This window comes from Glycine soja, chromosome 6 (assembly GCF_004193775.1).
Source record: "Glycine soja cultivar W05 chromosome 6, ASM419377v2, whole genome shotgun sequence".
NCBI classification, from domain to species: domain Eukaryota; kingdom Viridiplantae; phylum Streptophyta; class Magnoliopsida; order Fabales; family Fabaceae; genus Glycine; species Glycine soja.
Genome location: NC_041007.1, coordinates 40,432,648 through 40,455,380, shown reverse-complemented (window position 1 = coordinate 40,455,380; position 22,733 = coordinate 40,432,648). Strand labels below are relative to the sequence as shown.

General features: G+C 34.9%; 1 protein-coding gene across 1 annotated transcript; it reads right to left on the bottom strand.

The window, feature by feature from the left end:
* Positions 1–18,319: 18,319 nt before the first annotated feature.
* On the bottom strand, positions 18,320–21,848 carry LOC114416245 (glycerol-3-phosphate 2-O-acyltransferase 6-like). Its single transcript, XM_028381114.1, has 2 exons — positions 21,820–21,848; positions 18,320–19,199 (listed from the first exon to the last, which is right to left on the bottom strand). Exons 1-2 carry the CDS (start codon positions 21,846–21,848, stop codon positions 18,320–18,322), a joined length of 909 nt encoding a protein of 302 aa, XP_028236915.1.
* Between the last annotated feature and the right edge of the window lie 885 nt (positions 21,849–22,733).

Below are 22,733 nucleotides of genomic sequence, written 5' to 3'. Positions count from 1 at the left end.
TACAAAAATTACAAGGGTGAGTTTATTATAAAAGAAATTAACACAAAATTCAAATTACCATGATTTGTAAGAAAACATTAACAAATACCATAATCATACACTCAACAAGTAGTCATCAGCTTTCCATAATTCCAATCAATCATGTTCAGTATGATGCATGCACTTGACCTCAACTCTCAAATGCAATGTGATATCATTCGTCGGGAAATTGCCTAAGTGTGTCAGCGCGACACTTTTACTTAGGAAAAGTAGGCGTGTCAAGGTCACCCTGTCGTGCATAAGCAACTCCCCCCAATGGTGATTAGCCTGAGTCTCAAAGGAGTTCCAAACTGAGTGACATGCCCCCAAGTACAAGTATTCCCCCTCATGAAAAACTACAAGGACTTACTGGCAAAGTTTATACTATTCCATGCAATATGAAGTATGAAACATGAGCATCATCAATGCACAAACCGTGAATAATTAAAGATTCTAAGTCATCCCCCTCCAGAGATGCTTAAAACTATTTAACCACTCTATTTCCCCCACCAAGGATATCCATCATGGTCACTGTACCCCCATACACATAGGCGACATACATCATCACAATGACATTTTCAACATCAACAACATCTCATCTCAATGTCATTATCAACATCAACATCATCTCATCTCAATGTCATTCTCAACATCAACATCATCTCATCTCATATCAACATAATCATCAATAACAACATCACTTCATATCAATATTATCATAAATGCCAACATCGTCTCGTATCAATTATTATTACTCTCATCTTCAATTACAACATCATTCTCTATCAACATTATCATAAACATCAATGTCACCTCATATTAATTAATATAATCAATAACAATATCATTCGTAAATCACATTCCGCACATACATACATATATAGTTCATGCCTGAGATTCACACTCCTCAGGTCTTCAAATAACACCAGTCTAATAAAAATAATAATATCATTTATCAATAATAGACGTATCACATTCCATTAGTCGAAAGCATTATTTTTCTTGAAAACCAGCATACACAGGGACATACATACATTCCCATAATTGGATTCCCTGACCTCAATTATGGTATCAAAGCCATAAATTTATAATAAACTCTCATCACCTATCGTGAGCTCTTCGTCAGTTCCTTTTTGCGTCGCTTAGAGACCTCTCTTGTTCACATTCGTCATTCCAAACACAAGGTTCTATATACCAAATCTAAGGAACTTTGGTATAGATTTAAAAAAAAAGTTAATAATAACATTTGGAGTCAATTACCCCTATCAAAACATAAAGGGCTAAGGGGTATTTCGGGTTCTACTACAAGGAGACGTCATTTTGAAATTTCGATCATGCCAATGTGACCGGCATTTAGTGAAGGTCATGAAAATAACATCAATTTTATAAAAATATAACTTTTACAACGTCTCATTTTCAAGGTTTTTTCAAAAGGAGTGTAAAAACATCCAATTACAGTACCTAAAACACAAGAGACACTAAGAAAAGCTCCAACTAACTAGGAGAAGGGCATAAAAATCAAGATTACCTCAGAGAAACTACGAAAGAAAGGATTGAGAGCTTGTTCTATACCTAATCCTTGAGGTGAGTTATGAAGATTTCACTTCGATTAAAGCATTCATCTCCATGTGGTGGTTCGGCAACAAGCAACGGCGACTCAGGGTCGCCATCGGTGGTCGTGGGTGGTGGAGGAAAAGGTGTTAGGGTTTGGGTGGACGTTTGGAGAGGAGGAGAGTGAAAAATTGTGTTTTTCACGCTGAAGAACGTATTTATAATCTACAAATCTCTCTTAGAGAGCTTGTCTCGCTAAGCAAGAGTCCACTTTTGGCGCTAACTACGACTTTTCGCGCTTAGTGCAATTTCTCTCGGGTTGGAATTTTCACTGAGCACGTCAACTTGCACTGAGCGCAATTCCTCGTGCGCTCAGGGCAACATTTCGTGCTGAGCACAATTTCGGTCCCTCTCGAGTTGGAATTGCACTTAGCGTGCTTCTCACACTTAGCAAGAGGTAAAAAATTGTTAGTTTGAAAATCTCAACGGTCAAACCATGGAAACGTGGGTCAAAAGCCTATAATCTATATTTTAAGGCAATCCAACAGTTGAAAAATTTGGGATCATAGTTTTACCAGAAAAGATTTAGGTAAAACTTCAAATGTCATAATTTTGACTTAAGTCAATAAAACTCCACATAACTCAATATCTACATCAAGCAAATCACACATGGCTAATTTACACAATACCTTAACTCATCCAAGTCAATCACATAATCAAATAACACAATAAATACATTTAAACATCGACTGAAATTTTAGGGCGTTACGACTACTTACCCCTTTTTAGATATTTATTAAAAATTTACCACTATTTGATATTTTAGAAGAAATTAAATCCCTAAACGATGGTTTCGCATGCATGTGAGTTAAAGGAGGGAGAAGAATATTGTAGTAACACTTAAATATGTGTGTAATTCAATGAGAAAACCTATTGTTACGTTGTGCCTATGACTACATTTCTTTAGTTAGATGTGTCGATACTTAAATTTGATGAAATTTTGATGAAATTTCTTTAGGTTAAGCTTATTTTCTTAAATTTGATGAAATTTTGATACAATGCATTTCTATTTGTTCTTTGAGTTCATACTTGATTGTCGTGGAATTAATTTTACCGTTTTCCAGCATACGAGAATTTGAGTGTAATGCTATTTTGTACCATTAATGAATTTCCAGCATACAGGAATTTGAGTGGATACAATGTTAAAGGGCATCGTGCATGCTCTATCTGTGAAGAAGACACAAGATACCTACAACTGAACCATAGAAGAAAAACAATATACATTCAGCATCGACGTCTTTTGAAATCTTATCACCTTTACCGGCGATTGAAAAAAGTTTTTAATGGAAGTCAAGAGCATGATAGTGCGCCGATACAATTAAATGGTCAATAGGTTCCTTAGCAGGTTAAGGGAATCAATATTGTATTTGGAAAGACCCAAAATAAGGAAAAAAGTTAAACTTCTATATGAAAGAAGAGGTCAATATTGTTTGATCTTCCATTCTGATCTGATCTAGATGTCAGACATTCTATTGATGTTATCATGTCGAGAAAAATGTGTGATAGTGTCATCGACACACTTCTTAACATTCAAGGTAAGACAAAGGATGGTTTGAATACTCTCTAAGATCTAGTTGAGATGGGTATACGAGACCAGTTACATCCAAGGTCTAATGGTAACAAAATATACTTGCCTCTAGCTTGTCATACTTTGTCCAAAAAGGAAAAGATAAGTTTTTGTCAGTGTTTGTATCGGGTCAAAGTGCCATAGGGATACATCTTGATGCAATAACCGTTAGCTGTGGCAATACGAGACATTTTGCCTAACAAAGTTAGGCATGCCATAAGTCGCCTATGTTTTTTCTTCAATGTCATATGTAGCAAAGTCATTGATCCTCTCAAGTTGGATGAGCTGGAAAACAAGACTACTATTATCTTGTGTCAGTTGGAGATGTATTTTCCTCCTTCATTTTTTGACATCATGGTTCACTTAATTGTTCATCTGGTGAGGGAAATTAGATGTTGTGGTCCCATTTATTTGTGGTGGATGTACCCAGTTGAGAGATACATGAAGATCTTAAATGGGTATACAAAGAATCTACACCATCCTGAAGCATCTATTATTGAAAGGTACATTGCGGATGAAGCTATTGAGTTTTGTTTCGATTACATGGAAAAGGCAAAACCTGTTGAGGTTTCGAAGTCTCAGCATGACAAGAGAGTGGGAGCTAAGGGTTCAAGAGGATTGTATGTTATCACTCCAAGTCTAGAAGAATTGCCACAAGCTTATTTGTATATATTGAATAATAGTAATGAAGTTCTGTCATACATAGTTTGTCACAAAGCTTTAGTCAAGGAAAGTAACCCAAAAATGACCAAGAGTAGGGTCTTGAAAGGTCATAACAAGACTTTTCTAAATTGGTTTAAAGATATAATCTTCGATGACCATAATGCATCTGAAACGTTAAGGAAGTTAGCATATGGGCCTAAAAGAAATGTTATAACTTGGCAAGGATACGACATCAACAAGTATTTGTTCTACACAAAATCACTAGATGACAAGAGTACAATGCAAAAAAATGGTGTAAGTCTAAGGGCTAAATCTCAACACTTTGCTAATGTACATGATGACAAATCCCGTGTAGCTTTTATGCCTTACTTTGGAGTCATTGAATTAATCTGGGAAGTTAATTATGTAAAATTCAATGTCTATGTTTTCAAGTGTAAGTGGGTAAATAGCAATATCAGTGTATGAACCGATGATTTTACTTTGGTAGATTTGAAGAAGCTTGCTTATCAGAATTTCATCATGGCAGCTTAAGCTAAACAGGTATTTTATGTTCAAGATCCTTGTGATGAAAGATGGTCAATGGTTCTATACAAAAAAACAATTGGTGTTGATATTGAAGATGATGAATCAACCCTTGATATTTGTCTTACTCCTTTCTCCACGCAAATGTCGAGTAACATCAACGAAGAAGAAGTTGACGATGTCCTCGCAAATCATAATGATCATGATGAAGGAGAATTAATTAACATCGTATAATGTAATTTTTTTATATTTACTTGCTTTGTTAATTTTAGTTACATAACTTAATACAGTTTTCATACATTATTTAATTAATGTTGTTTTTTAACAAGCACATGACTACATCACCCAATTCACCTCCTCCTTCTCCTGAGTCAGCAACACCTTCTTCACCATCTACGTCGAAGAAGACAAGAAAAGCAAATTGAATCAGATCGTTGGCTACTAGATCAGCTGGGATGGAAAGACCAGTGATTCAAGTTGATCCTCTCACTGTGAAAGCCGATGGTCCCCAAAGAAAGAAATTAAGAACATGTTTGGGGATTGTCACTTGCGATAAGGTGGATGTCACATGTAATAATTGGAAACAATTCCCTGTCACTCAAAAGGATATGATTTGGGAGGATATTCAGGTATTTCAATTAAATGTTGAATGTTGTTGTAATATGTTGTAGTAAAAAATCCTAATTTGTAATTGACTAACTACAAAATGTATTTATTGATTGCAGGCTGAATTTGATATTCCTAAATCATCCGATTTAAGGACAAAGAAAACAATACTTCAGACCGCAGGAGAGTGGTAGAAGCAATTTAAGTCAGATTTGACCTCCAAATGGGCTCTAGCGCACGATAAGGAAGGTGAGGATGACAAAGTCTGTGAGAAGTATGGAATAAGCAAAGAGAAGTTGAACCAGTTTTGTCAGAGCCATAAAGACCCTTCATGGGAGGTTAGTTGATTTTCGTTGTTTTTAACTTCATATTTATGTATTATTGTAAACTGTATTAAGTTACTGTTATGTGTTATTGTCACAGGATGTTCGAAACAAGGCACATACCATTCAGAAACAAAACACTTACCCTCACATGTTGTCTCGTGAGGGCTATGATTTTCTAGAAAAAAAATTGATGGAGGAGAAGCAAAAGAAACGATTGGAGGAAGCAGCTCAATCCGGGAGCATTGACACACTCGTTGATCATCCATCTCCCATTAGATGGCACATGAAGTGGAATATGGCACGCACGAAGAAAACTGGTCAAATAACGTATGAGGCAACAAAGGAAATTGCAGACAGGATTGTAAGTCACTTTTATTTGTCAATGGTCATTTTTTTAAAATAATTAATGGATAAGTAAACCAATTTTGTTTTGTCTGTTGACTATAGGATTCCTTGGAGAAGCAGGCCTCACAGGGAAGCTTTGTCGCCCATGGACGTCAGGATGTACTGACTACTGCCATTGGGCAACCAGAGCACCCTGGTTGTGTTCGTGCTGTTAGAGCTAGTGTCATGATTAAAAACTACTTTAGACCGGCTTCAAGGGACTCCTGCATCTCTTCGTCCATGGCTGTTGAAGACCTAGGGTAGCTGACACAAAATATCATAGACCAACAAGAGAAGTCGATCACACAAAAAGTGACTCAACAATTAATGATGTCCTTTAGCCAGATGCAGTCCCAAATGCAGTTGCATATGCAATCACAGGGACTCGCACTACCTCCTAAGGTTGAGGTTGGTCTTTCTACTGCTTGTTTCAGCATAAAGGAAAGTTGTGTCGATGACAATCCTCCCTAATTGGTTGCTCTTAGAAGAGTTTATGAAGGGTCCAAAACTGTCCACAATGTTCCTTTGGGCAATGATGAAGTAAAGGTCGGTGTTGAGGAAGTCTGAGATGCTGATTCTCGTGTTCTTGTACCATCTCAAGAGGTTTAGTTACTAGGACAAACACTTAACACCTTCCTTGCTTGGCTGACACATCTTGTAAAGCCTTTTTTAGAAAAAAATATTTCATTTTTTTTAATAATTATTGATAAAGAATTTGAAACAGGTAGCTGTGGGACCAGCAAAACCTATAGATATGTCGGATCCTGATATCGATCCCCTCTACCTAATAACATTGACCATCCCGCAGCTTTTCCTCAAAGTCGTTGCATGTGTCGTGTGATGCTAGTGTGTTTGGGGTGTATAATGATAACTTCCTGATGCAATCCTACCCCCTAAGGACATTGGATAGAAGACTCCAAGAAGATTGGGCTAGAGAGGCAAGACAAGGCCCTAGGGTTCTCACGAGCCTTAGGATAGATTTTGGGCCCATGGACTAAGTATGAGCCCACTTATTTTCGTACATATTAGATTAAAGTTTCATTATTTTTGGGCCTTGTATTTAGGGCTTCATAGTGTAAGGAGGGTACTCTAGTAACGTAGGATTTTTCTGCCCTTATATTTTAGGGCACCTAGACTAGTTTTTGTATTAGGAGTAGTTTTGTAATTTCACATGGATTAAGTGCACTATTTGATGTGTGTGTATTGAGAGATAAATTTAATTAAATTGGGAGAAGCCCAATCCAATTAAATTTTGGAGGGGGAGGTGAGCATTTGCTTGCTACACCCCATTGTCACATCATATAGTCACACTTTGTGCATGTCTTTCATGATTTACATGCCTCATGCCACCTAAGCACACTTAGTGGAGAATCTTGGACTTGATTATGTATTAGTGGGCTGAACCATAGCTAAAATTCACTAATCATAATTAGTGAAATTTGTGCTCCACAAATTCAAATTCAAATTCAACTAAAATTTGAATAGAAATTCAAATTTCCCTCTAATTTTGTGTGACACTTAGGCTATAAATAGAGGCATTGTGTGTGCATTTTTTCAAGTTTGATCATTTGAAAATTACAATTCAAAGTTCAGACCTTATTTGAGGCATAAAATTGTGTGCTCCTCTCCTTCTCCCTCCACTCATCTTCTCCTACCTTCAAACTCTTATCGATGGCTTCCTATGGTGGTGAGTTTGTTCTTGACTCATCTTCTCCTTGAAGTGGCGTCTTCGATCATCTTTATTCCTTCTCCATTCCGCTGCCATTGATCTTCAAGAAACAAAGGACTCCATTGATGAAGAAGATCCAAGGCCTACAAGCTCCACATGGAGATACATCATGTGGTATCAAGAACATCTTCGTCTAGGTGATGTTCTTTTTCTTCCTCTATCTTTTTGTTCGATCAATTCACTTTAATTCCTTGTTCTTCATCTTATTCTCCATGTATCTCCTCCATTGTCTTGTGGTTTGGTGCTTTTTAGAGTAGATCCAAAAAAATAAACCGATTAAATCTTAGATCTACACTTGTTCTTGCATTTCTATGGTTCAAATTTTATAGATCTACTCTTGAATCATGTTTTTATGTTGATTTTAGGTTCTATCATTTTTCAATAATAATATTCTTGTGCTGAACCTTTAGATCTCAATTTTCTTGCAAAATATTGATTAGAGAAAAAACACAAAAATCTAAGTATAAATCACTTAATCCATGTTGTCTTAGAGTCATGTTTAGTCATAATAATTATCACATTATGTTCTAAGTTTGTGTTCAATTTTGATTATGTTGATTGAATTCTAGATACATTTGTTCATGTATTCTTGCTATTCTTAGCCTATCTTTTGAATTTTGAGTCTAATTCATGCATGTTATTTAGTTCATAACATGTTCTAAATCAATTCCTAGAAGTAGTCTTGTTGTTGAACTTTATTTTTTGTTTTCTAAGTTTCCTATATGATGCCTATGAAGAAATTGAGTTGTGGAGTTGAGTTGTGGCTGGATTTGTGAATCAAAATAAGTTTTAAGCTCTCTTGAATTGTGTTATTCGAGATAATTGAGCATAAGCAAACACAAATTGTAACTATTCAAGCCTTAAGCAACATAAACACTACTCTTGATTTCTAGGTTTGAAATCGCTGGTGTTAGTAGCTTGAACATACGAACTTGCAAAAATTACTGGGATTTTTTCACTACGAATTTTAAGATTCCATTTTTACTGAATTTTCTAGACATCTAGAACAAAATTAGAAAACAAAAAAGAACCAAGTGATTTAGATAAAAGGAAAAAATAATAAAAAATCATACAAGTTGGCTAGAAAATCAATATTCAGGAAAAAAAAAAGTGAAAGAGAAGTGTGCTTGTTGTTTGGCTCAAATTTTGTTTTATAATTGGTGCCTATTTTATACCAATCTTAGTTATGAAATTTCAACTGAAAAGTAGTGTGAAAACAAGTGTCAAAACTAGAAGTTTCTTGAGTCTTTTTTTTTTCTTTAGTTTTCTACTCTACTCTAGAGCCATTCTAGGTTTCTCTTTGAGTCCTAGCTTGCTTTTATGTGCTTTTCATTGCTTTAATTGTTGAATAATCCTTGAAAATTTGACTTGTTAAAAATCTATTGGTTTATCTTTCATTTCATTATTTTGGTCTTTGGTTATTGCTTGTTTGTTTGTTTCCTTGCTTGTGAGTTGCCATATAGGGAATTGGAAAGGAGGATTGGTGTCATCCCTTGAAGAATTTGAGTCAAGAAGCAAGGGACCAACCACCTTAAGAGCTATTGAACTAAGAAGCACTCCAAATTGAGTGAATCACCAAAGAGAGAACAACCACCAAAATTGAGGATTGTTTTGTAATTTTGTAATTGACAATTTTCTTACCTTTATCCCTTGAAGAATACACATGATGTAGCTCCATATGGAGCTTGTAGGTCTTGGATCTTCTTCATCAATGAAATCCTTTGCTTCTTGAAGATCAATGGCAGCGAAATGGATAAGGAAGAAAGATGATTGGAGATGCCACTTCAAGGAGAAGATGAGTCAAGAACAAGCTCACCACCATAGGAAGTCATGGATAAGAGCTTAAAGGTAGGAGAAGATGAGTGGAGGGAGAAGGAGAGGAGCACGAAATTTTATGCCTCAAATGAAGTCTAAACTTTGAAGTGTAATTCTCAAATGATCAAAGTTAAAAAAATGCACACACAAGGCCTCTATTTATAGCCTAAGTGTCACACAAAATTGAAGGGAAATTTGAATTTCAATTCAAATTTCACTTGAATTTGAATTTGAATTGGTGGAGCCAAATTTGGATCCAAAATTTCACTAATTATAATTAGTGAATTTTAGTTATGGTTCAACCCACTAATCCTAGATCAAGTCCAAGATTCTCCACTAAGTGTGCTTAGGTGTCATGAGGCATGTAAAGCATGAAAGACATGTACAAAGTGTGACTATATGATGTGGCAATGGGGTGTAGCAAGAAAATACCCACCTCCCCCTCCAAAATTTAATTGAATTGGGTTCTTCCAATTCAATTAAATTTATCTCCCAACACACACATCAAATAGTGCACTTAATGCATGTGAAATTACAAAACTATCCCTAATACAAAAACTAGTTTAGGTGCCCTAAAATACAAGGGTTGAAAAATCCTACATTACTAGAGTACCCTCCCTACACTATGGAGCCCTAAATACAAGGCCCAAAAATAATGAAACCTTAATCTAATATATACAAAAATAAGTGGGCTCATACTTAGCCTATAGGCCCAAAATCTATCCTAAGACTCATGAAAACCCTAGGACCTTCTCTTGCCTCTCTGACTCAATCTTCTTGGAGTCTTCTATCCAATGCCCTTAGAGGATAGGATTGCATCACTTCCTATTGTACATAAAGCATGAAGATCTTTCAGAAATAGCTCACGGTGGTCAATGCTTGATCATCTTTGTTATACAATTGTGGATTCTATAAGTCACTTTACATTTTTGAATGTTAATTAAATTCATGCATAATTTACAATACTTTAACAACGATAGGCATATGATTGAGACAATTATGCGAGCGAGAAATGCCAATGTATGTGTATGGATTCCTCGAGCCACAGTTTATACAAAGATCTAGGCAATCGTAATTTGAATCAGAATATTATATTAAGAATAGATGCAGAATTCACAAAAAGATGTATACCTAAGAGCCTACTTGGCAATGGTCATCATTTTGCCTAAGGACAATGTTGTCAATTGATTTTCTTGCATAATAGGTCCAACAACTACTTGAAAGGAATTATTAGCAGGTCAGTTGTATTTTGTAATACATTTACTTTATGATTACAATTTGACATCAATATTTTTATTGTATAATACACATGCATGTTTCTCTTATTCAGTGCTTTGAAGGGATTCAATGATAGTCAAAGAAGTAAATTCAAGGTTGTTGCTAATTGGATCACAATTAAAATAAGTCATTTAAATAATATTTCATGTCTTAAAAATTAAATTTTAATACACTTCGATTAACTTTGAATATCTAAATATCCTATTCAATTTCGTGTAATAAGCAAAAAGGAAGTACTGAGTGTGGGTACTACGTAATGCGTTGGATGTCAACAATAGCCCAAGGAGGTTTCAAGGATAATTGAGAAACAATAATTATTTACTTCAAAACTAATTCAATCTCTTATCATTATTATTATTTAGACTCATTTATTAACTTATGTTTTATTATATCATGTAATATTTTATTGATCAAAGACCATTAGAACCACAGAGAATAAGTAATTTTAGAATTGTAGAGTAATTATTATGTTGATTTAGATTAGGTTACAAATGATTTTATGTATTGACTTTCATTTTTCTTATAATTTATTGTAAATATTCAATTATATATTATGGACAAAATTTAAACTGTTTGATAAAAACTGTCTAGTCTGGTTCTATTTTTCAATTTACAGGTTAATTGAGATAATTATAAAAACAAATAGGATATTAAAAAATACAAAAAATAACATCGGTTTTTTATGATGTTGTCAATCAAAAATACTGTCGATTTTCCAAATAACTGATGTTATTTTTTACTGTTGTTCTTGGCTGACAACATCGGTTGTCCAATGTTGTCATTCACAAACACGATTTTCATTTAAAATCAGATGAGAATTTCTACATTTTTTTTGTTATTTCTTTTATGATACGACATCGGTTTTGTACAAAACCAATATTGTGTAATTTACTTAACATCGGCTTTGGAAAATCAATGTTAACGTCTAAGACTTTTAACATCGATAGTTGCAAAATAGATTTTGTATAAAATTGATGTTGTATAATTTAATTAACATCAATTTTGGAAAATCAATGTTAACGTTAAGATTTTTAACGTCGATAATTTCAAAATCGATTAATAATCAATGTTAAAAGTTCTTAATCATCAATATTAAAAGTTTTTAATAACCGATATAAAAAATTTATTTTTTAACCATACATGAATTAAATGAATAAAATATCCTCTTTCCAAGGAAAGCTAACTCAATAGGAATTCTTTCAGTGGCCGATGCTATTGAATCCGCACTTTTCATTATCAAGGGCAATTTACAAATGTATTAAAAGAAGAGAGTGGTCTTACTACAATTATAAGTATTGACAGGTTTATTCGAGCCGTATGAAAATATGCTGGATCAATTAAAAAACAAGCTTAGTATGTATAATTAAAGTACGGAATGCAAGAAAAGGCAATTTGAATTTAATTAACTTTTATTATTACTGTCAAGTTTGAGGTATTTTTTTTATTTTTACGAAAGTTTAGGTATGAGGTGTGTTGCAGTGTAAGTGTTACATATACATGGACAGAACTTTTTTTTAGTACTGCGTATGGACAGAACTTTGAAATTTATATACATACGACAAAAAATTTAATTACGTGTTTTGAATGTACACTAAACTAAAATATTCAAATTTTCTGCAGCCGATATATTGCGATTGTCTTCCCATTAAGTTTGTCTTTTTATGATTGTTTTTCGCTGTCCCCATCAATAAAGGAGAGCATAAAGATACTTGATTGACACCTTTATGTTACTTTCGTAATTGTGAAGTTTCTTTATATTGAAGCCACTTCCTATTTCGTAGTGCGACACGTGAAATAAATTGAATACATTTGTTTTTTACTTTTTGGCTTAAATAATGATGATAGCGTATCTTTTCCAACTTAGCAGTATAGCTTCATGCATGTAAATAACAACTCCAGCTAAGGGAGAAATAGACATCTAACCTTATAATATAATTATACCACATATATTCTATTATAATTTCAAACTTTAATTTCAATGCATCAGTTTATAATAATGTACTCCCTGTAGATGAGTGAAACATCTCTAAATTATCTGCGTCTCTCAGTTAAATAAAGGAATGAGATGCAGTGCATTCAAATGTCATATATCTCATGAGTAATGAGATATGCAGGGTCTCTATAGTAGTTTTGACTTTAGAATGACTTATAAATATTTTATTAAGGGACATTATTTTGAGGTAGGCTATGAACATATTAAAATGCTTCAATATTTATCGGCTAAATTAACTAAGCTAGCTCATAATTCATCAATATATATATATATATATATATATATATATATATATATATATATATATATCTAAACATGACTCTTGTGAGAACAATACCTTATATAAAAATATGACAACAATTAAATTAATAACAACCAACGGAGAATTTTATAAATCGAGATTAAAATATTTAAAATTTTAAATTAAAATTTAATAATAATCAAATCTCTAAAAGATTAAGCAAACAACAAAAAAATCTAAAAAGGTCTCAAGTATTACTACCTAAAATATCTCAATTAACACATTACTATCATGATTGTCGTTGTGGTCACCATGATGGCTTTAGCTGTCACCATAATCATTGTCATCATCACCATCATCATCAATCGACATCACTATTGTCGTCAATTGTCATCACCTCTACCACCATGATTTTTATTGTTGCTGATGTCCACCATGATTATCGTTGCATGCACCACCATGATTGTAGCCACCGTCACCATGATCATCATCGTCGCAACTACCACCATGACCGTCAATGGTGACAATTCACTACTAAAAAAAAGGGATTTTTACGACAGTCCAAAACAGCATACAAAGACGGTTATTGACCGTCTTTGAAGCTAATATCGTTGAAAGTTAACACTTTCGATGACGCTTCAGAACACATCGTCTTAGAAAAAAGCCACCTTTCGAAGACGATTGATGTTATCCATATTGACTGTCTTAGAAAGTAAGCTTTCTAAGACCGTGCCTACATAAGCACCATCCTCAAAAGCTTGTTTTCTAAGATGATGCTTACGTAGACACTGCCTTAGAAAGCGAGCTTTCGAGGATGGTGCTTACGTAAACACCGTCTTAGAAAGCGAGCTTTCGTAAGCACTAGTATTTTTAATATTATTACACTTCATAATAAAATCTTTCCACTTTTGATTGCTTAACCAGTGCCCCAAGGGAACTAGTATTTTTCAACAAACTATTATAGCAGATTATACTATTATACTTCCAATGAAACATAACAGAAATCCCAAGAACAACAAATTACATCTACTTACATAGGGTAGCCCCAATAGGGATGAGAAACACTAAATTCATCATGTTAAACCTACACCAACCTACAACAAACTCCAAGGCTAAAAGGAGGCAATGAAGAACTAAAAGGAGCCATCCATAAAGTAGGGGTGTAGAAGTGCTCAAAATACCATGTTTATCCTACTATAAAAAATAAACAAGTTAAAGCAAAAGGGAGAATACAGAAACTTTAAGAAAGCAAAGGATGAACAACCAAGTAATACTAATAGAACAAGCAAAATACCACAGTAAATAAGTATGCCAAACCAGAAAATAGAAATTAGAACAACAACAATTATATATACAAACACAGATAAGAGTGAAATAATCATGATAACAACAAAGACCTGAAAGAAATAGACCTTTATCCCCACACTCAAAAAAGGAGTCACTATTACAAAAAACAGATTTAACATCGGTTTTGGACAAAATCGATGTTAATCTAAACGCGGTGACATATTTGTAAATAATGTATATTCCTTAACATCAGTTTTTTTGAAAACCGATGTTAATTAAAAGACGTTAACATCAGTTTTTTAAAAACCGATGTTAACACCACTAGTTAACATCAGTTTTTGGAAAACCGATGTTAACATATCATACGGTAACATCGGTTTTTTGGAAAACCGATGTTATCGTGTTTTAATTGAGACATGCATGTATAATAGGCACCAAACTTTATTATTTGAGACATGCATGTATCAATTAGTTTGAGGGATGAGGCTCAGGGAAGCTAAATTATGATGTATATATATTCTTTGGGAGTTTGAAACATTTTCCTGAGATGTTACTGTATTCTTTGGCAACCAATCTTAGTGGATATTTGGGAACATTTAAACTGGCATAAGTTATGGTGCAAGAAGTCATCACCCCCTCTCTTTTTTCAAATTCTCAAAACAGTTTTTGGGAGAATTCTATGTACAAAATCAGACAATAATGTGGAACCATATTTTGTCTGTCATTTTCTTCCATAATTTTATCATGTGGTTGTCCAAGTCTGCTGGTCCAGTCAAAGGTTTTTGGAGTACCTAAAAAGCACATACTATATTTTAGTACATGTTACTGCATACCCAAGTTTATATACATGTTATTGCATACACATGTTATTGTTGGTCCAGTGCTTTCAATGGTCCTTTGCTTCACTCAGTATCAACAATTGTTGCTTAAAATCTTTGCTTGAAATAGTCTAATCCTTGATCTTTTTCACAACCACCATTGTCAAAATCAAGTTGAAGGTTTATAATTTGTAGTTTCTAAAGTAAGCATTAGAAATTAGAAAAAAAATGTTTTAATCCTAGTTGTTATAGTTGTCATGCATGATTGAGATATTATACAAGTCTGCACCCTCATACAAGTTACACAGGTGTCTTCCTATACATTATAAACCCCATCACAGTCCACCTAATTCTTTCGAGACATAATAAAGGTCATGAAAGCATAAGTCCTATGCAGTATTACGTATGGCCGTGGAACAACTCCCCCAAACTTAAAAACTGCGACGCAAACCACCTCACTCCTGCTTCCCTGACCAAACTTTCATGCATGATCTTCATCCATCTCCAAAAATACAAGCTGTTGGATTACTTGTCCACATCACATAGAACAATTAAAACTAGGGAGCTTGTTGTGTAGCTAGGACCCGCAGTACAAAAATCTTGTTAATTAGTGCTCATTAAACACTCCATTGACATTCATCACTTTTCTCTATCTCTAGTTTCTTGTCAGATCATAATTATAATATCTCTCTCTAGTATTTCTTTTTCTCTTAGAGTGTCTTTTAGAATGAGAGTGTCTATACATATATTTTTCTATAAAGTAGTAGTGAAACCTGTGCATTGGATGATTTAAATAAATAACAAAACAAGAAGAAGGGAGAGTAAAAATTAAAAACTTAAAAAAACTGTCTAGCCTGCATAAGGCCTCATATGCACTGATATGATTGGTTTCATATGCACTGCTCATTGCAAAACTGATATGTTTGTTATGTTAAGATGTTTCCTTCATGAATGATGATCAGGTGTTGTGGCCTGAATGTGGTTGGCAGTCAGTTTGTTTGACTGATTTGATTACTGCTGCTGTTATTAGAAAGGTTTATAGGAAAGCTACATTGTGCACTCATCCTGATAAAGTACAACAAAAGGTACATTTGCTTCATCTTTTCTGCTGCTGTTAAACGCAATGAGTGTCACTCAATTAAGCCCAAAATTACTACTGCTATTAAACCCAATGAGAAATTTATTACTGCTGCTGTTAAACCCAATGAGTGTCAGTCAATTAAGCTTTATCTTTTGTTTCCCAGTAACTCTATAGGTAGAAAATACATTTCCTTGGGTTTTAGTGGTCAGCTGATCGAGGTACGAGGTTTGTTTGCTATGTCATCAGTCTCTTGGATGGACTTGGTAGACGTAATCTTGTAGATACTGAGGTACGAGCTGATCGAGGTATGAGCTAATCAATATACATTTCCTTGATATTTTTGTATGCTTTGCTCTGCTGATGATTTTTTTGGTGAGAATTGCAATTTTGATGTCATGCTATCTTGAAACACAAGCTGACAATTAAAAAGATATTGATTAGTATGAATAATAGAGAATTTAGGCCTTAATTATCATGTTGTTTTGAGAAAGACCTCATAAAATCTCCGAACCTTGTTCATATATTCGTCCGAACTGTGAGTGTTCTAGTGAAAATGAAGAAATCCCTTACTAAAGGATCCCGATAAGAAATTCACAAAGTAAAGAAGGCTGATAGAGTATGTTGTTTCTTAAATATCTAGTGCATATCTTATTCTTCTGTAGTTGCTTTTGAAGGATATTTCTCTTTCTAGTCTGCAACAAGATCCTACAAAACTTGCAATACTTCATTGTCATCTTGAGAAGTACCTAAAAAAGTCAAGCAAAGAATGGATACCATGTGGTGGAAGATGAAACATATAAGAGTACATGATAACCTAGAAAGATATATGTCAATCATAAAATACTCTAGACTGTAGTAGTTACCTTTGTATGAATGAAGTTTTCAACATTGGTTCAGACTATGGAATTCATAGCTATAGTGGTAGCATATATATATATATATATATATATATATATATATATATATATGTAAGTATACATAGCTTTATTGCCTCACCAATATCCCATTCTCATACCAATGTATTGTCTTTAAAGAAGCTAGTGTTTGGAAACTAACTTAAACAAGTCTTAGCTTAGCTAGCTTTAAATGTAATGTCATCCACTACACTAATAGTGTATGGCAGCTAGCTGAAAACAATTGAAAGTAGTGCTAGCGTGTGCATGTGGCTACTATAGTGTTAAACACTTGCGTACTTCTATATAATTGAAAGCAATTGGATTCAACTGTAAAAGGAAACTGAAAGTAAAAGCACTGATCAACCAAATTTATCAAATTCATCCAATGAGAGTTCCATAGATAAGACTGAATTGAGCAACAGGAAGGAAGAACAAAGTTCAAATGATGCACAATATTTACTAGGTGTAATTGTAGTGAAGTTCAAATCAAGGTCAGCAAATTTTATCCACATGTAAAATTAACATATATCCTTTTTCTTTTGGGAGTAATGTAGGTGGAAAGTTCAATGCAGTTACTAGTCTTAATGTTCAATATTTTGAAAGGTTTATGGAAGCTATATACTCCTGTCCCCTCCTTTACCCTTTCTGTTTGCCAAAATTTTGTCAATTTTGTTTTGATAGAAAGAAGCTGAGGATTTGCGATTACTCAATCCATTCAATGAAACATCAATTAAGTTTACAAATTCCACTTGCTGCATTTACATTTCTGTGGCCTTCACCAAAAACTTGTGTTTTATTAGCATCACTTATTTGAGATGAAGAACAAGGTGCATACCTCTAGGCCCTGGTCTATCCTTTGCCACTACTGGTATTTTTGCCAATATGTGTGTGCTCGAAAAATATAATGGCGAACTATGCATTGTATTGATTTTGCTGATTCTCCTTTGCCACCAATTCAAGTTACACAAATCTTTCTAATTGGAAGCTTAAAATTAAAACCATCCCCTACAATGCAATTTTGCAGTCTTAGTCCTTAGATATTTGGATTTGGGTCTAGTTCAACCCCAAAAGCTAACTCAAAATGTAAAAATTGTCTTTTACTTATATACTTTATTTTGGTCATATCATTAATCGATATAGGATTTTCAGCATGCAGTGCATACACATGACAGATCATTGTGTCCAGGTTTAAGGCATGTCTTGACCCCTAAGTTGTATGGTAATATCTTAATTAGACTAAGAACCCAATCACCCTTGTCTGTACCTTGAATCTCTAATAACTGGCCACTAAGGCCAGCTTGTAGTGAACTTGGAAGATCAACTTTGAGTACATTTAGTTAGAGATGCCTGTGTGTTTGTGACATTCATAATTGTGCACAATCATACATATGACTTAAGTTCTAATGGGGAGTGTCAAATGAATAATTCTTCGTGTAGGTCACCTTAAAAAGGAGGTAATATCTACTGTAAACAAATAGAGAAAATTATATAGAAGTGCGCAAGTGTCTGTGATAATAATTGAAAATTATATAGCTGAAAATAATTGAAAGCAAAGTCCCTGAAAGCATGGCATATTTTCTCTTCCTAGTCAAATTTGTGCACTCAGATCCCAAAGTCCCTGCATGAACCCTTTGAATGTAGTTTGCAACTTCAATAGCTGATTTCCCTCCACTGCATGTGAGCTCCTTAGGAAGCTGGTTCAAGAAAGTGATCTCATATGTTGGCATTGGATTCATGAACACAAAGTAGGGGTCCAACAACTTGTGTCTGCAAACCGTGGTTCCGTAGAACACACTTTGCTTTGTGTTAATAGCAATTGGGACACTCCTATCAGTGAGTTCAGCAAATAGTGCACTGAACCTCAAGAGGAAAGGCTCTCTACAAGTTGTGCCTTCAGGGCAAATCACCAAGTCCCCTTCCTCAAGTAGTCTCTTGATATTGGCAACATCTTTCTCTCTTTCCCTTGAGAGCGCCACAACTTTAATTGGTGAAATTATTTTAGTGAATTTGCTTATGCTATATGTGACACAACTAATTTTTCTTCCAAGTGCAACTGCAGTAACCACAAGGTCTAAAACTGTGCGGTGGTTACAAACAAATAGGACACCACTTTGACCCTTCTTTGGGGATGGTGGAGGGGTACCCTTCACAATAACTCTAATTCCTAATAGTTTATAGTTATACCAAGCAATTCTTTCAGGCAAAGGGATGTTAAGGTAAACCCTTAAGATGGAGAGTATGATGCCAATTGGCAACCATAGAAAGGTCAAAAGGGCTGCTAGAGGAGTTGGCCTTTGAACAAACCTACCCTCATGAAACATAATTGGACTTAGAAGTTTGTTTCTTGGTAGTGGTATTGGATCACTATTTTGATCTATTAAATTAAGGGTATTGGATATCTTTGTACTCTCAAGATTTCATTATAGCTCTTTTCTAAAATTACTAAAGGGTTGAAATTATTCCCATCCATATGATAGAGATATTGTGTATTTGCATTCCTTTATTGAAGGCATTTTCGTTACCAACCTAGGAACTAACAAATTTATGCTCTTTCAATTTGCTGGTTAGTTATTTGAACCTTTGTTATGTTTGAAATGTTATACTTTATGGCTAACAAGAGTTTTATGTCAATGTTGTTTGTCTTGATGGGAAGACAAAGTAAGACACGAGATCCAACTGATACCTCTGCATCACAAACTCTATTCCTTATTGTTACTTTTGAATGTTTTTCAGGTTACCATATACTACTTGTAATTCGCGTTGCTGTGGAAGCTCTTTGATTATAGCAATTCCAAGTACGTACGTAGGAACTAGTATGTATATACTAGTGTTTGATTTAAAATCTTATATACTGGTGTTTGATTTAAAATATTATATGCAATTAAGAGCACATGAAAGAATGCTCTCACTTCAGCCTGTACAATTAAGAGCATGTTTGGTTAACCATTTGAAAAATAATCCAAACATGTTAATGTAGCGGCTGTTTCTCTCTCTGGGAATCTCTCTATGCCAGCAATTGAAATTGCTCATGAGCATGGATGGAAGTGTTTATAGTTGGAGTGATTGAATCCTTGTGAAGTTAGATTTTGAGAATCTGAGTGTTAACCCTTGGCAGTTGCATAATAGATGGCAGAATTGTAGTGTCCTCCAAAGAAGGTGAATTCATGCGGCTGCAAATTGATGATAATGCTTGTTCTGGCCGCAATGGTTTAGTTACTCTTCAATATAGGAGTGCATCGTGTGGCTGATGATGTTTAGAATATGATGATCATTTGCTACCCTCGAATGACCCCTCACACAGCCATATACACACACACAAAGAGACACACACACAGATAAAGATACACACACACAGAGACAAACACACACACACACACACACACAGACACACACACACACTCACACACTCACACACTAACACAGACACACACACACACAAAGACACACACACACACACACACACAGACAACTGTTGATGTCCTTGTATGTGATGAATGTAATATGCTATACAAATAATTGTTGATGTCGATATTTGTCTGTAATCGAAATTTAGATTTTGTATGTTCTTGTACGTCATCAATGTAATTTGCTATATAAAAAATTGTTGTTCATGCTGAGTGAACCTTCGATTCTCGTTTGAGACTGAATGCAATGATTCTTGCGGACAATTTGCATTAATCATTGTATTTAGTCTTGAATTGTCCGTTTGGACAGTTTGGGGAGATTGGTATTTTTATGTTAGATTCATTCGTTAAGGTTATTATTATTTTGATTAATTTGATGAAATTTCGGTACAATGCATTCCAAGTTGTTCTCTGAGTGCATACTTGATTATCGGGAAATTAATTTCACCGATGTCATATCGTGTACTTGGAGACCAATGTGAAATGATGCCGAAATTTAGTCAAATGTTTCAAAATAATGCTAACCTTGACGTATGAAGCTAACATAAAAGACATTCTTCCTAAATGGGATAGGGCCACACCTATAAATAAAAAAGTGAGATTTTCATGCATGGAATTGCTTAGATGGATCAAAGTTGCATGAGCCAAAAATATGAGGATGGCGTTGAGCATTTCTTGCAATTTGCTTCAGAAAGAGGTCAACCGAATGAAGAAGGAAAATATTATTGTCTTTGCATCAACTGTTTGAACGGAAAATGAAAACTACTGGACGACATACGGGAGCATTTATCGTGTGATGGAATTAAGAAGAATTACAAGACATGGATATGACATGGTGAAGTGACAAACATGTAGAGTGGGTCCCAATCTGAACCGTTTGATGTAGAAATGGGAGATCACTTGGAGGACATGATTCGTGACCTTGGACAAGAGTCTTTTCAGCAAGCACATGCCCTTGTGTATGAAGGATTGTAGAGTGATTCAAAGAAGCCTTTGTATACGGGGTGCAAGAATTCCTTAACCATATTGTCTGCGGTGTTAAGTCTGGTTAATGTGAAGGCCAGGTATGGGTGGAGTGCCAAAAGTTTTACCTCATTGCTTGAGGTAGTGCACAATTTGCTTCCAGAGGACAACACGTTGTCTAAAAATTACTATAAGGCTAAAAAGATACTGTGTGCGATGGGTATGGAGTATCAGAAGATTCATGCTTGCCCCAATGATTGCATACTGTATAGGCATGAATTCCAAGAAATGTCCAAATGCCCTATCTGTGGGACTTCACGGTACAAAGTGAAGGATGAATAGGAAAGCAGTTTTGATGAAAAATCAAAGAATGGCCCTCCAGCGAAAGTTTTGTGGTATCTTCCAATCATTCCAAGGTTTAAGCGTCTTTTTGCTAACGAGGACGACGTAAAAGACCTTACATGGCATGCAAATGGAAGGATTTCTGATGGAATGGTTCGTCATCTGGCTGATTGCTCACAATGGAAGAAGATTGATGGTTTGTATCCGGATTTCGGGAAAGAGCCAAGAAATCTTAGACTTGGACTAGCTAGTGATTGAATGAATCCATATCGCACCTTAAGCACTCAACATAGTTCATGGCCATTTCTGCTAGTAATTTACAATTTGCCTCCTTGGTTGTGCATGAAGCAAAAATACATGATGTTGTCTATGATGATATCAGGCCCAAGATAGCCAGGAAATGACATTGATGTTTATCTAAGTCCGTTGATTGAAGACCTGAGAAAGTTATGGGACGAGGGGGTTTTAGTGTTTGATGCGTTTCGCGAGGAGACGTTTGAAATATGTGCAATGCTTTTTTGTACCATTAATGACTTTCCAGCATATGGGAATCTCAGCGGTTACAGTGTTAAGGGTCATCATGCATGCCCCATCTGTGAAGAAAACACAAGCTACATACAACTAAAACATGGAAGAAAAACAGTCTACAGTAGGCATTGCCATTTTCTAACACCCAATCATCCTTACAGGCGACTGAAAAAAGCTTTTAATGGAAGTCAAGAGCACGATATTGTGCCGATACCGTTGACTGGTGAGTAGGTAAACCAGCGGGTTCAACACCTGAATACTGTATTTGGAAAGACCCAAAAGAAGGATAAAAGTAAGACTTGCATATGGAAGAAGAGGTCCATTTTCTTTGATCTTCCTTACTATTCTGATCTAGACGTTAGACATTGTATTGATGTTATGCATGTGGAGAAAATTGTATGTGATAATGTGATTGGGACGCTCCTTAACATTCAAGGCAAGACGAAGGATGGCTTGAATACCTGTCAAGATCTAGTTGAGATGGGGATACGATCACAGCTGCATCTAAGGTCTGATGGGATGAAAATTTACTTGCCCCCAGCTTGTCATACTTTGTCCAAAAAGGAGAAGATAAGTTTTTGTCAATGTCTTCGTCGGGTGAAGGTTCCACAATGATACTTTTCAAATATTAAGAGCCTTGTGCAGTTGAAGGAGCTTAAAC

Excerpts from the sequence above, each read along its gene's own strand:
- LOC114416245 (XM_028381114.1), bottom strand. The coding sequence starts at position 21,848 with ATGGCCATGAACTATGTTGAGTGCTTAAG. Across the intron at positions 19,200-21,819 it reads AACTATGTTGAGTGCTTAAG|TGATCCAATACCACTACCAA; the intron begins GTGCGATATGGA and ends AGATCAAAATAG.